Here is a 15,327-nt window from a genome sequence, read left to right as displayed (position 1 = left end):
TCTCGGGATTTCCCTGCCATTTCAGCACCTGCACTGCATCTCCACCTGGCAGGTCATCACGTTCATTTTCCCTCTCCCAAACCGTAACTGCTCCCCAGTTAGTTTGACTTTCCGAAGAGAAAAAAGATTTCGGAATTAATCAGCAAGAGGGTCACCCCTATGATAAACATAAAAGGTCACAGCAGATCTCCAGAGGGACCGTGTCATTTTGAAAATGGAAATTATCTAGAAGGAGGGTTGTAGAAGATTGAAACACCAGCATCTTGCTGTCCTGTATGCCAGCTTGCTGTATCTGCTCAGAAACGGGGAGGTGCTGGATCAGACTCCCCATGTATGTTGTGAACGTATATGTGTGTATCTGTGTGAGAATGAAGTTATAAACCAAAATTTCTTTGCATTATTCCCACAAACACTTTTATTCTTGATTTCTTCTGCCCCCTTTCCCCATGTAGACAGTTGTCTCTCAAAAAAAAGGAAAGAAAAAAAAAAAAAGGAAATCTCCTCCCGTGAAACATCTTTTCACATCTGGCAGAATCCTACCTGGAGACTTTGACATTAACATTTGAATTATGAAAATCATGAAAATTTTTACAAGTTATTGAAAGGGAAATATTTTGTTTATTGTTTCACCTCAGGGCAGTATTAAACTCAACTAGAGAAGGCATAGGTGTGTGAAAACCAACTTCCATAGCAGGTGAAACTCCAGCAAGAGTGCCACTTGTGTCCTGCTTTTCTTCTTATATTGTTTTTACTTTATCCATCAACATTCTCCCTGAAGCCTCACGCCAAGTGGTGATAAGCAATGGAAACTTGCTCAGTTGCCCATTTTGAAGCGTCAACAGATTTCCGGCGTCCCAGCCTTTGTAGGTCCTAGACCTGACGTATTTCAGGTACGTGTGAATGATGAGCTTCCTTTGTTGCTTTCACCACAGATCACGACAGCAGCTCCCCAGCAGTTCTGGGTAGACATCCTCCCAGTAGATGATGGCACCCCTAGAATTGTTACCAACCTGGGGCTCCAGTGGCTGGAGTACATGGATGGCAAGGTAAGGCCTTTGCACCTGCCGCAGACACGCTAACTGACTTGGGCTCGATCCTGTTCGCGACAACATGAACAGAGCTCCTGTTCAACTCATGTTTATCCCTCCCTAAGTGAGCTGATTTCTTAAGATTGCTGAGCTCCATGAGTTTGGTTAGAATTGTATCACAGTTTAAGATAGTCTTACAAAATGACCCCAAAATACAGTAGCTCAAACGAGATAGAAGTCTTTTCTCTCACATAAAGTACAGAAGTAAGTGGGGAGGCTAGGGCTCCACATGACCATTCAGAGACGCATATTCCTTGTATCTTATTCTTCTGCCATCACTGGGTTGTTGCTACTGAGAGCACAGCCAAACCTCTTCAGCTATTCGTCAGTATTCCAGCCCATGGGAAGAGGGAAACAGAAAAGTAGAGGGCAAGGAACTTCATTTTAAGCAAGTGGTGCAGAAATTAAACACATCATTGCACTCATATTCTTTTGACAAGAAATTGGCCCTACGGCCCTATCTGTTGCATGGGAGTGTCTAGCTGGGCAGCTAGGTGCTCAGTTAAAAGTCTGTTAACTAGAAGAAGGGGAGGATGGATTTTGAGAAACATCTGGAATATGCCACAGATGAGAAGGAAGTGAGTTTTTTTGTAGGTAAGTATCCTCAGAGGAATTCTAGAAATTTAAATTTTTTTCTCCTTTTCCTAACTCTCAGTTTGGTCATTCTAAGACATTCTCACCTGGTAACCTGTCAAGCATTAAATCCCCATCCCCACCCAAACACACACAGTTCTTCAGTTCAGATTGGAAAGACTTTTGTGTGTGGTATTCCCTCTAGGATGTGGATTTTCTCATCTCCATGTTGTTGATTTGTTGGTTGTATATGTAGCAGTGAGGCAATAGCTTTCCACTGAACTCATTGGGAATTTTTAAATATATGAAACAAAATTAGTACAGATTTTGCTTATGCCCTGTTTGATATTTTTCTCAATACTCAGAACCATTCTATTCTCTTCTTGACACTCTCCAATTGGTCTTCTACCTTCAACTCTTACCCTACTGCCGTGACTCTTATCAAAGTTACCAATGACCAAAGTCACCAATTTCACCAAATCCAAAGGTCACTTACATGCCCTTATTTTACTAGGTCTAGTAACATTTAATACTGTTGACCACCCCTTTTTTCCTCTCAAACCTTTGCTCTCACTAAATGTTTGTTGGGTGAATAAATGAGTGAATCAAAATTTAGCCAGTACATTTGGGCAATATTGGGATATCATATATTTATCTTACTCAATTTCAAGCATTGTAATCAACTTCTATAAGGTATAAAGTGGCCATCTTCCCTGCATTGTATCATTCTTTCAAAGTTCCAACCTTCTTTCAAGGCCAAACTCAAATCCCACCACCTCAAACCCCCCTTTCCGTAATCCAGATGGACTTCTGTAATCGCTCCTGCTCCCCAAAAGTGTGTAGCATTCTTTTCGTATATTTCATTACAGCTCTTGCAACAGTTACCTTGCTCATAAGCCTTTCTTTCCCAATAAAGTGTGAACATCAAGGGCAGAGGCTGGGATGGTTTCTATCCTCATAACCTCTTCAATCCCGACAAAGTTTACCATGCAATAAATGCACTTAGTAAATCATTGTTGAGCTGAATTAAATCTGAGTCAGAGGATCTTGTTCCTGCTTTATTCCCATCTCAGGAATTAAATGTAATGGGTTTCTATTTCAGGCAACCAACTTGATCACCAAGAAGGAACTGCTGACCGTGGACCCAGACACAGAAGACCTGCAGCTTGTCTACGAGATAACCACAGGCCCTGAGCATGGCCACATGGAGAATAAGCTGCAGCCTGGAAGAGCTGCTGCTACTTTCACACAGGGTGGGCACTCGGAGAGCTGAGAAGTGGGAGAGGTCTATGCTGACACCACTCTCCTTACTTCCCTGATCTTTCTCACAACTACTGCCAGCTACTTACCCCCAAGTAACCTATTTACAAACAAATAGATCTCTTAGTGTCTAACCATCCAACTTTGGAATTTTACTTCTCCTGATTTTTTTTTCCTGTTACTCTGAATTATGGCAAAAAAAAAAAAAAAAAAGGAAGGAAGAAAAATTTTATCCTTACCAGGCTTCCTCAACTCCCAAATTGCTTTAGGTTTGGCCAAGTTTTCCGGAAAGGATCACGTGATACTCCTGGGTTTTCTTTCAAAACAAAAATAACCACCAGACTTTATGAAAGATCTGTGACCCTTTGTGGTTTACTTTTTATCTATAAGGGTTATAGATTTTTTTTTCAGTCTTCAGCAAAGAAAAAAAATCAACATGGGTAGATTGCTCAACGGAAATAGTTTCCTGTTTGGTGGAATCACATCAAGCAGACCATTTTGTATTTTGGTTGCTTATAAGCTTTTCACAGTCTTCTAGACTTCTTTTGAGGATGCACCTGATTGGAGTCAGTCATTGTACAACTGCATCTTACAATTTATGAGCCATATTTCCTTTCTCTCCCTGTCCTCAATCTTTTGTTCTCTCCTAGCCACATTTTATCTGTGCCTTGTGTGTGGGCTGTTTTAATCCAACCCCAGCTTTTCTTGTTAGCACATACCTTCCAAGAAACCTTTATTTTGAAGGAAGTAGGGGTGGGTATGAGCATATATGCACAGCAGACGAGCTCAAAGACTTCTCTGTTGGCTCTAAGATTTGCCTTTCACATTCCATAGACATTTATGAAAGTGCTTTTTTGCCAAGACCCTGGGATTCTCATTTTACAGCAGCATAAGGGTACTTCTATACATAAAGATGGGTCTTTTCTTACACAGGATCTTATTTTAAAATCTGGCAGAAACTTTTGTTTTTAAGACTACTTACTATCCCTTTTTGTTCTTGGGACAATAAGTTTTGTCTGTAACCCATTAGAAGAATAAACTGGGTGTGTCAGTAGGAATCTGTGAGGCTGTCTTTACATCCCCGGGTTAATTCAGTGTCTTTTTTCTCACAGAGGACGTGAACCTGGGGTTGATTCGTTATGTGTTGCATGAGGAGAAGATCCATGAGATGATGGATAGTTTTCAGTTTCTGGTGAGAGACAGTAAACCCAATGTGGTCAGCGACAATATCTTCCATATCCAGTGGTCCCTCATCAGCTTTAAGTATACCAGGTACAAGTGTGATTGGTGTTCATTCTTGAGAAATGAATCAGGAAAGCAGAGGAAGTCAGGATGAAGCACCCTGTGGGTCAGCTCTAATCATCCAATGATGATGGTGGGGTGATAACAAGAATAAAAATCATAGTTACACCAAATATTTCTTGAATACTGTATGTACCAGGCACTGTAACAGGTACTTGACGTATGTCATCTTGTTTAATACTTGTAGTTATGAGATGAGTACTATTGTTGCCTCCACAACAACAAAGCATCAGAGACAGAAATAGGTTAAATAACTTATCTGAAATCACATAACTAATAAGCAGTAAAACCAGGATTTAAGTCCAGTGATCTTAACCCTTGTGCTTTACTTCTTCTCCTGAAAGTATTTGTCCTTCTGTCTTCAAGTTTAAAAGATAATCCAGCAGAACTGATAGGGAAAACAATAAGCATTCAGAAGAATAATCACTGGCCCACAGTAACAAAGTCTTTGCCTTCTGTCTACATTCTCCCTGTTCTCAAGCTCCCATCCTCCCCCTAGCTCTTTTGGTGTTCACAGAATCCTATATCTTTAGGGAAGAATTCATAGCTTAACATAGGCAGCTCTTCAAGATGCTTTTGTAGTCTGCTGGGGAGTTAAGAGGCAAACAGAGAGTCAGTCACCGATTGGTAAAGCACGGTGCTGATTTTATAGATTAGATTATAACAAGGATTATAATTTTTGTGGGGGGAATAATTCTTTAAATCTACCTTTGAGACTCACTATTCTAAGAAACCAACCTCATGATAATTTAAATGAAAATTGGAACTTGGGAGGAAAACATGCAAACTTGATTTTAAGTGCCCCAGATGTAGGCTATCCTACTATTACACACACTTGGAGAATTAGTGGAAAATTGGAATCAATATATATATATACACATACACACATATATATACACACACACGTACATGTATGTATGTGTGTGTGTATATATATATATATCTAAAACACTTTGCTGTTATTTACCTCTTACTTGTAACTCCTTCAAAATTACATACACCGAATAAAACTGATGACGTTTTCTGGGCAACCCTCTAATGTTTAATGGACTAAAAAATACGGAGGGTCCCCAAGCTGGCAATGAAGACTAACCTCTCAGAGGGACTTTGCCTGCAAGCCTCACAGCAATAAGACCCAAGCCAAAGTCTAATGGCCATACTCAGTGATGAAAAACAAAGCCCAGCTCAGGCCTTACTTGCTTGTGGCTTTTTTCAATAATTATAATAATAAGTTATTTCTCACAGTTCTAGAGGCTAAGAAGTCCAAGATTGGGATGCCGGCAGATTCAGTGTCCAGTGAGGGCCTGCTTCCTGATCCATAGAGAGTTGAGTTCTTGCTGTAACCTCACATGGCAGAAGGAAGATGGAGCTCTCTTTTATAAGGGCACTAATCCCATTCATGAGGGCTCCACCTAATGATGTAATCACCCCCCAAAGGCCCCACCTCTAATATTGTCACAGATGGGATTAGGGTTTCAACATATGAATTTGGAGGGGGACACTTTCAGTCTATAGCACCTTGTCACTCCCCCGTTGTCATAAAGTTCCATTTGCCTAGGCACCTTTGTTACCTTGGCCCAGTTCTCATTTTCTTACCTCTGGGACTGCCCTGGCTCCTTTAAACACTTCCTGGAGATCTGGCCCAGTCAGTCCCCACCTGAACCAAGTCATTAATTGGCTTCCAAGCAGCTTTCTTCTGCAGGAACTCACTGACCTATTCTAATTACTCTACCACACTTGGGAGAAATTATTTCTTTGTGTTCCGAAATATGGAGTACATAGCTCTTATGTGCTGACCATCTTTCAACTCTCTCTGAAAACGGGACAGATATCATTCTGCATCCACAGCTTCCTTGGTCACCTGGTTCTGTGCCTGTCCCACGTGAACGCATTCCCTCAACTTACAACCTGACTTCTTAAAAGAACCAACCTGCCTCTTCTCGGAACTGTCTGACACCAGTAACCAACCAGAAGAGACAGGCATTAAGCATGTAGATCCTTCACAGCCCTTTCAGAATTTCAGAGACTGCCTTTTTTGTGTGCTTCCAGCTACAATGTCAGTGAGAAAGCAGGGTCAGTCAGCATCACGGTGCAGAGGACTGGGAACCTAAACCAGTACGCCATTGTCCTGTGTCACACAGAGCAAGGCACCGCCAGCTCCAGCTCCAGGGTCAGCTCCCAGCCTGGACAGCAGGACTATGTGGAGTATGCCGGCCAGGTAGGTGGGTGTGGGGGGCCTCTGACTCCTGAATTGCCAGTGGGCTGCTGCCAGGGCTGAGACGTGGCTGTCGGCAACTGTGGCATGTCCCCACTTCTTTATGCCAACTCCCTGCCCATCAGCACCCTTCCTCAAGTCACTGTTCTATGTTGCGTTCCCACAGTGCTTTCTTCTTCACAGTCTGTCTAATCTCCACTGCGGTTTTAACTGCTCTCCAGCTTCTCAGTCTTTACATTTTGCTTCACGATCAAGAGAAGTCTCCAAGGCACCATGTTGTACACTCAGCCTTTGGTATCCTAACCCTTCCTCTCTACCCCCCTTTACCTGAAGGGTAGGGAGACTAGTTGGGGAGCTCTTGGAATAGGCTCAGTGAGAGATGATGGGAGCCTATACGCATTATATACAAATTAGATAATCAACAAGGACCTACTGTATAGCACAAGGAGCTATAATCAATATTTTGTAATAACCTATAAGGGAAAGGAATCTGAAAAAATAGATATATATGTACATATAACTGAATCACTTTGCTGTACACCTGAAACTAACACAATGTTGTAAATCAACTATACTTCAGTAAAAAAAATAAATAAATAAAGTGAAGGTGGAGACAAGTGGGTGGATTCAACAGACCAGTAAGAATTGACAAGATTCAGCAGTGGATTAGATAGTGAGACGGAAGGGAGAGATGAATGATGATGGCCCTCACTGGGAGGGGACACCAAAGAGGGACAGTTCTGGTGACGGGGTGATCTTGGCTCTGCTTTGGACATGTTGAGTGTGAGTTCCCTTAGAGACAATAAGTTGACAGCTTTATGGGTTGGTAGGAGAGTGCAGAGAGGAGTTCTGGGGTAGACACACACACACACACACACACACACACGTTTGCACATCTCTATGTTACAGCAGTGGTAATTAACACCAGGGTGTGAATGAAAGAGAAAAAAGAGAGAGTGAAAGCAAAAGTGAAAGAACCTACTGTATAAATAGTAAACTCCTTTACGGCAGGATGCCCTGTATGTGTCAGATTTAAGTATTGCACAATACCTGGTACTTATTAGGTATTTATTAAATGTTTTTTCAAAGTAGTTTCATTATTCTTATGGCATCATAAATCTCTGTAAAGAGGAGTGGGCTCTCTCTTTGAGGCATTTCAGCTGGACTAAGCTAAGGCCTCATGTCAAATGTATTTTTTTAAACTTTTATTGAAATGTAGTTGATTTACAATGTTGTGTTAGTTTCAGGTGTACAGCAAAGTGATATATATATACATATATATATTCTTTTTCAGATTGAATATTGAGTAGAGTTATAAGATATATATATAAGATATATATATAACAAGATATCGAGTATAGTTCCCTGTGCTATACAGTAGGTCCTTGTTGGTTATCTATTTTATATATAGTAGTGTGTATATTTTAATCCCAAACTCCTAATTTATGTCAAATTTAAATGAGGAATTGGAATAGATCAGATAAGCTAAGGAGTCTTTTAGTAAAATAATAAAAAAGAGCACATACTTGTGGTTTTTAGGGAAAGACAAAAGGCATTGTGTTCTAGACCTAAATAGAGACCTATGAGTGTTTCGTTTAGTTGGGAGCATTTTAAAATGTGGAGCATAATAAAACTTAATTTGATTAGTTGATTAGATGTGGAATAGTAATTTTCTGTTGATGAAAATTACATGTTTTTCAGATTTGTGTGGCCCTAGAGGTTTAGGACTAATTTCTACACGTTTTAGCTATCTCAGTTACACAAAGTGCAGTCCTGGCCCATTGCCTGTTCACTCAGTTTTAGACTGATCCATAGCCCTGGTTCCATTTGAAGGTTTTATCCTCATCTTTTTTGAAGACAAAGTAAAACCAGAATAAATCCATATAAGTTCACAATTGTATGCATATAAATTAATTTCTCTATTTTATACCAGGATAAATTAATTCACATTATGGATCTAGCACATCTTAATGGCAAAAGATTTAATGGTAAAGTTAAAATTCAGTCTGGCTTGTTCACAATGTAACTTTCTCTGAATTCAAACTCCATTATTCAGTACACTGAGATTCTATGTCAATTTTGACTATACAAGTAATATGGTGATGATAATAAATAATATCTTGTATTTGTTCCATGCTTTAAAATATACTGAGTGCCTTCATTATACGTTGTCTCATCTAGTCCCTCCAGTAAGTATGTGAAATAGGTATATTATTGTTATTTAGCCGATGAGGAATCTGATGTTTGTAAAGTTTCATAGCCTAACCTATCTTGGAAGTAACAGAACCAGGACTTGAGGCCAGAACTGCACACTCCAGGTTCAAAGATCTTTCCAGTTAAACTTGCCACAAATAGAAGGGGAACTGAGTAATTAAATGACTCTTGCTATCCCAAGTGAGTTAATAAAACCGAATACGAAGAGTTATCTATATGTTTTTCTACAGTCACCACGTTGTGGGAGACATCTTTGCCCTCCATGTCCCTATCCAGTAAATCAGCCCCAGCGTACAGAGGAAGAATGGGAAGAGGTGATACAGCAGGAAGTAGGGGCGAGAAGAACCAGCTATTTCATTCAGTGTTTTGCCCACTGGACTTGGGTCCTCTCTTCCCGGGAGTGTGGAGCAGGGAAACCTGAGGCACAGCTTAACTCCTTGTTGTTTCCTTTGTGACAGGTGCAATTTGATGAGCGAGAGGACACCAAGTCCTGCACCGTCGTCATCAACGATGACGACGTGTTTGAGAACGTCGAGAGTTTCACTGTGGAGCTCAGCATGCCAGCATATGCCCTACTGGGGGAGTTCACCCAGGCGAAGGTCATTATCAATGACACTGAGGACGAGCCCACATTAGAGTTTGATAAGAAGACCTACCGGGTCAACGAGAGCGCTGGCTTTCTATTTGCACCTATTGAAAGAAAAGGTCTGTTGGTGCCAAAGGTGACAAGGAGCTATAATAATAACTAACATTTATTGAGTCTCTTTTATGTGTCACGTGCTCAGGTTCCATATTAACTCATACGTGGACGTACTTCATGAGTATTAACTCATTTAAGTCTCCAGAAATCCTAATAACTATCCTACCTACAGTGAGTGCTATCGGAAGCCTTCTCATCTCAGTTCCAGTGGTTAATGCTCCCATTTATTCTTAAATGGGACCAAAAGACTAGTTATTTTTGGCTTTGCAAATGACTCATGAACCTGGGATTTTTAATCAATCACCCAATCCATAAATATTTAGTAGCCTTGGTCAAGGAGGGTAGTTACAATTTGTAAGAACTGGCTTCCTGTCTTAGTTCTTGGAAGACAGAAAATGTGTTTAAAGATTTTCCTACGTGAGTGTCCCACGTAGAGCTCAGATGAGAAATAAACTGTGTGTGAGAGATAAAGGGCAATTCTGCAGGGGTGGAAAGTCAAAACAAAGATTGTATGGATTTATGGTTGTGCAATATTGAGACTTTAAAACACATGGAAATTAAATCCCCATTCAAAGCCACAACATGACTGCAAGTGATGATGTCGGGTACTTTGTTGCATCTGCTGACTGTGTGTTAGTGTGACAGACACTGCAGAGAGCACCAGCCCTTGGCAATGCCCCTCGGATTACAAGCAAGCCCCGTTGATTGCTCTGGGCCAGCCAGCCAGCCAAGCCCAAACAGGCTGTCACCCAGGGAAGTGGCAGCACTAATAAGTAAAGTCGTTTGTTCATGGAGGTGGGGTTTATTTTGTTTTGTCTTCCTTTTTTTAAACAAGCTTATTTCTTAATTATTTCCTAATTTCCTGGGAATTAAAGTGCAGAAGTTTATTCAGAAAGGCAGTGAACTGTGCTCATAGCCTACCTTCAGGGCACAATTACTTTGCTGGTTAAAGTACCAAATATGTCTCTTATCTCTCCACCCGCTGTGGTCTTAGATGGTGGGCAATGAGTGTTGTGAATTAACAGAGCACAAAATTCACAGAATAGGAAATCCACTTCAGGTTGTTTGGTGAAGTATCTGGGGTATATTAGATCCTCAAGTGGTTTATACCACAGGCTTAAGAAACTGCAAAGCAGGAAGGTTTCATGTCAGAGTTTGAACAGAATATGGAATATGTCAGAGAGAATCAAGCCTGTCAAATTACCAGAGATTTCAAAATCTGAGAAGCGCTCATTCAAATGCTTTGGTTTTCTTGCCATTTGTATTTCAGGGGATTCAAGCAGCATTGTATCTGCAATTTGCTACACGGTCCCTAAGTCAGCTATGGGAAGTAGCCTGTATGCTCTAGAATCGGGCTCTGATTTTAAATCTAGAGGGATGTCTGCTGAGAGTCGTGTGATATTCGGGCGTGGTGTCACCATGTCCACCTGCGATGTCATGCTCATTGATGACAGCGAGTATGAAGAGGAAGAAGAGTTCGAGATTGCCCTGGCAGATGCTTCCGATAACGCCCGCATCGGAAGCGTGGCGTCGGCCAAGGTGCTCATCACTGGTCCCAATGATGCCTCCACTGTGTCCCTGGGCAACACAGCTTTTACTGTCAGCGAGGATGCAGGTAATGGAGAGCGTCTCTGGGGTGCCCTCATCCGTCTCCTGATCCCTTCCGTGAACAATTTCCTCTTAGTTTTGAGAATGCCCTCAGGACATGAGAATGCCATTCCTCAGTGACACCGTTGTCAGTCTGAGGCAGGTAATACTAGGCATCAAGACCAAGAATGGAAGGTAGTGAAGGATAGGGAGTGTTCCATCCACTTGTCTTGCTCTGGTTACTGACGGCAGGGAGGGATCTGGCTTAGAGTTCACTGGCCGACCTCTGTGGTCCAGAGGGAGGGCGTGGTGCTAAGCATTTTGGCTTGTGAAGGAGGGGAATGTGACCTGTTGAGGATGGAGGTAAATTATTTAGTGTACTGCTAGCTGCCAAAACAAATAAATGCAAAGTTTCCGTGTCTGAACAAATGGAACTTTCTCATTCATATAACAGCCCAAGGCAGTCAGTGGGCAGATTTCTTCCACCCAGGCCTCTTCCCTCTTTGGGCTCCACAAGGATCTCAAAGTCTTCTGCATGCTGCTGGCAGATATCCTGCAAAAAAGGCAGCAGATGTGCTGAGTATCTGCTGATCTGAGCCCCCTGGTCAAGACCTTGCATCTCTTTGAAAGTGAAATTCTGAGGGATAGTAAAAACTAATATTTTGGAGCACTTACGGAATGCCAGCCACCATACCATGTGCATTCGATTCATTCTCATTTATGTAGAAGAGCAAATGGAGTCCCAGAGAGGTTAAATAAATCATCAAAGACCAGCTAATATGGCAGAGCTGGATTAGAACCCAGACCTTTCTATCATACCATGTTTCCTTTCCCATACACCAGATGCCCAGCCATGACTGCTTGTCACCTCTCAGCTTATTGGCTGGAAAAATACGATTGATGGGCTTGTCATGTAGCTTTTCTCTGACCTCGATTGTGAAAACAGCTACAAATTTACACATGTATCATTAGGACCCTGCAAAGTATGTTGTCACAGCGACCAGAAGATGAGCTTCTTCCGAAGATAAGCAATAAGCACATATGGTTTAAGTAATGATGTGTGCAGCACTCAAATAAAATAGGGAAATCAGCCAGTTAGGAACATTTAATTAGGAACATTCAGGCTCCATAGAGTCCCCTAGCTGGTTTTCCCTTAACTGGCTATTTTCTAGCTCGTCCCTGAGGCCCTAGTCTCTGAGTTTCTTCTCCCTAAATAGACTTGAGATGTTTTCCAGTGGACCCACCTCTCCTCGGTCCATTGTTCTCCTGTGAACAGTCTCCTTGTGAAGCCACAAAACCACTTTCCCCTAAGGGCTGGCTCTCCAGCACCACCTCCCTGAAGCCCCCCTTCAGGTCTGCTCCTGGTCTTAATGCCAGTACAAAGAGGGACGCGCCTCTCAGCCTCCCTCGGCGCGAGTGCAGGAACGTCACTGAAGGAGGACTAGGCAAGCTAGCACGCTGAAGCCGCTGCTGCTGCGAGGGCGGGCATCGCTCTGAAAACCGCACCCATTTCTGGTTCAGGGTTGACCCCTGAAACGTGTGACTCTCAATGCAGGCACGGTGAAGATCCCACTTATCCGCCACGGGACTGACCTTTCCACCCTCACGTCTGTCTGGTGTGCAACGCGGCCCTCGGACCCAGCTTCCGCCACTCCAGGAGTTGACTACGTTCCCAGCTCTAGGAAGGTGGACTTCGGGCCAGGTGTCACCGAGCAGGTGCGCATACAGAGGTCAAAGGCCAGATGGGTCTGACCATGTTGTCTTTAGTCTGTTCTCCAAACTCTCTGGAGGATTATAAAATATCGAAATATTATGATCTTCCCGTTCTTCAAAAACACAAACAAAGAACAAACTGAGAGAGATCTTCGACAGACTCTCCAAGTGACATTTTCAGCATCTAATATCCAGCACCGTGGATTTAGGATAGAAACTGCAATAGATCGATGCAAATATCTAGAAACAAAACACCTAGGGTATGTGATACAGAGATGATCACTTTATGGATTTAAAAAATTTACTTTAAGACCACCGAAGAAAGGCAAATTGTCACCTTTGCCCTAATCTCCCAAAGGCAAATGAGTGTTGGTTGGTGAGCATTCTATAAAATTTGCTTTGATTTTCCCTCTCTTTTTTAATTAGAAAAAAATTTTATGGAGGTATAATTGACATATAACAGATTCAGGTGTACAACATAATGATTCAATATTTGTATATATCGTGAAATGAGCACCACGGTAGGTCTAGTTAACATCCTGATTTTTCTTCTAGTATTGCACCTTGACCATCTTGGACGACACTCAGTATCCTGTGATTGAAGGGCTGGAGACATTTGTGGTTTTCCTCAGCTCAGCACAAGGGGCCGAACTGACCAAACCCTTCCAGGCTGTCATTGCAATTAATGACACATTCCAGGACGGTAAGAGACTGGGGATGCCAGCTGGTGGTTCAGACCAGATTTCTATTTTTTCCTTAACATCCATGTATATGACATTGGAACTCATTCACATTTTCATTCAAGAAATGTGTGTGTGTGTGTGTGTGTGTACATGAGTACACGCACACGCACACTTTTACATAGAAATATGGGACAGAAATAATCATTCATGTTTCTGGCATCTGCTAGGCACAAAAAGATGTATGGGCATACTTTGGAGATATTCCTGTTTCAGTTCCAGGCCACCACATTAAAGTGAACATCGCAATAAAGCAAGTCAGATGAATTTGTTAGTTTCCCAGTGTATATAAAAGTTTACACTATACTGTAGTCTGTTAAGTGTGCAATAGCATTATGTCTAAAAAAAATGTACATACCTTAATTTTAAAACATTTTGTTGCTAAAAATTGCTAATCATTATCTGAGCCTTCAGCAAATCATAATCTTTTTGCAGTAGTAACATCAAAGATCACTGATCACAATCACCATAACAGATATAATAATAAAGAAAAAGTTAGATATATTGGGAGAATTACCAACCTGTAACACAGAGGCACAAAGTGAGCAAATGCGGTTTGGAAAATGGCCCTGATAGACTTGTTCAAGGAAGGGTTGCCACAAATGTTCAATTTGTAAAAAACACAGTATCTGCAAAGTGCCGTAAAGTGAAGTGCAACCAGGTATGCCTGGTTGAGTTGTGTCTTCAAGAAGCTCAAGGTCTAGTTGGGGGATCAATTCCTTAGACAGAAAAAAATATATATATTATAATAAATGACTTAATAGTGTGATAAATCCAGCAGTGTAGGGGCAGAGGGGACTGAACGGTGACTATGCGTGCAAGAATAATCATAGAAGATTTCACAAAGGAGGTGATATTTAAACAGAGTCTTCAGGTGTGGTAGGAGTTAGTTAATCTAATGGATAATTTTATCTAATGGATAATAAAATAAAGCTTTGTTAAATGGAGAGCTATAGTATACATAAGGTATAAAAATTTTGAAAGACACATATTTGGAGAACAGTGAGATGCTTACTTTTGCTTTGAGCCTGGCAGGAGGTGAATGGAAGAAAATGAAATGGAAAGACAGGTTGGAGACAAGTTCTAAGAGGTCTTATGTTCCAACATCAGGAATTTGCTTCTGAGCAGAGGAGTGGTGTGATTTTTGTTTGAGGAAACTAATACTGGCCGTCTTATGGGTGACGTGCAGGAATGAATAGACACAGGTACCTGCACAAAAATATGAGTCCCCACTGAAGAGCTGACCTAAGTAACAAGAGGATGAACAGCAAAGGACTTCCCCAGTTCTTCTGGGGAAGAACTGATGAAATCTGGAATTGTCAGATTCTAGAGTTGGGTGGAGAAGATCAAGTTACACTTTCACCTCAAGCAGGAGGACCCTCGTCAGTATCCCCGGTGATGAATATAGAATCCATGATTAAACTCTTCAGTGACTACAGAGTCACCAGAGAAGGAACTGGCAGCCCAGCAGGATGATCTTTAATTTTTGGTTTTTAAATAACCTATTCATTTATGTAGTAAAAAGAGCAAACAGCAAAAAAGGTATACTATGAAAATTGTCTTCCTTCTACCCCTGGCTCCAAACCCTCCAGCTCCCCTCCCTGAAGACAACTATTTTAACCAGTTTTTTTGTTACATATTTGCATATATCCAAAATAGTGTGTTATTTTAGACTTAGGTTTATTGAGGTCTAACTTACATTAGTTAAAATTCACCCACCACCACAATCAAGATGTTGAACAGTTCCAGCATCCTACAAAATTCTCTCGTGCCCCTTTGTAGTCAACCTCTCCCCATCCCAAGCTCTGGCAGCTATTGAGCTGTTTTCTGTCCCTGAAGTTTTGCCATTTCCAGAATGTCGTAGAAATGGAATCGTGTAATAGGTAGCACCTTGAATCTCGCTTCTTTCACTTAGAACAGTGCATTTGAGAGTCT

The 15,327-nt window shown here is 41.6% G+C and overlaps 1 protein-coding gene across 7 annotated transcripts in view; it reads left to right on the top strand.

The window, feature by feature from the left end:
* Positions 1-15,327, top strand: part of FRAS1 (Fraser extracellular matrix complex subunit 1) — a 457,113-nt gene that overhangs the window by 393,821 nt on the left and 47,965 nt on the right. For all 7 annotated transcript variants that reach the window (XM_057546917.1, XM_057546920.1, XM_057546919.1 and 4 more), the window contains 8 exons: positions 933-1,046; positions 2,764-2,914; positions 4,034-4,193; positions 6,273-6,441; positions 9,111-9,357; positions 10,623-10,967; positions 12,495-12,655; positions 13,208-13,355. In XM_057546917.1, the coding sequence (XP_057402900.1) occupies positions 933-1,046; positions 2,764-2,914; positions 4,034-4,193; positions 6,273-6,441; positions 9,111-9,357; positions 10,623-10,967; positions 12,495-12,655; positions 13,208-13,355 (1,495 nt within the window). The remainder of the gene's footprint in view (positions 1-932; positions 1,047-2,763; positions 2,915-4,033; positions 4,194-6,272; positions 6,442-9,110; positions 9,358-10,622; positions 10,968-12,494; positions 12,656-13,207; positions 13,356-15,327) is intronic.

The sequence above is a fragment of the Balaenoptera acutorostrata genome, chromosome 5 (genome assembly GCF_949987535.1).
Source record: "Balaenoptera acutorostrata chromosome 5, mBalAcu1.1, whole genome shotgun sequence".
NCBI classification, from domain to species: Eukaryota; Metazoa; Chordata; class Mammalia; order Artiodactyla; family Balaenopteridae; genus Balaenoptera; species Balaenoptera acutorostrata.
The sequence above is the reverse complement of the archived record's forward strand: the minus strand, read 5'-3'. Positions and strand labels throughout refer to the sequence as shown.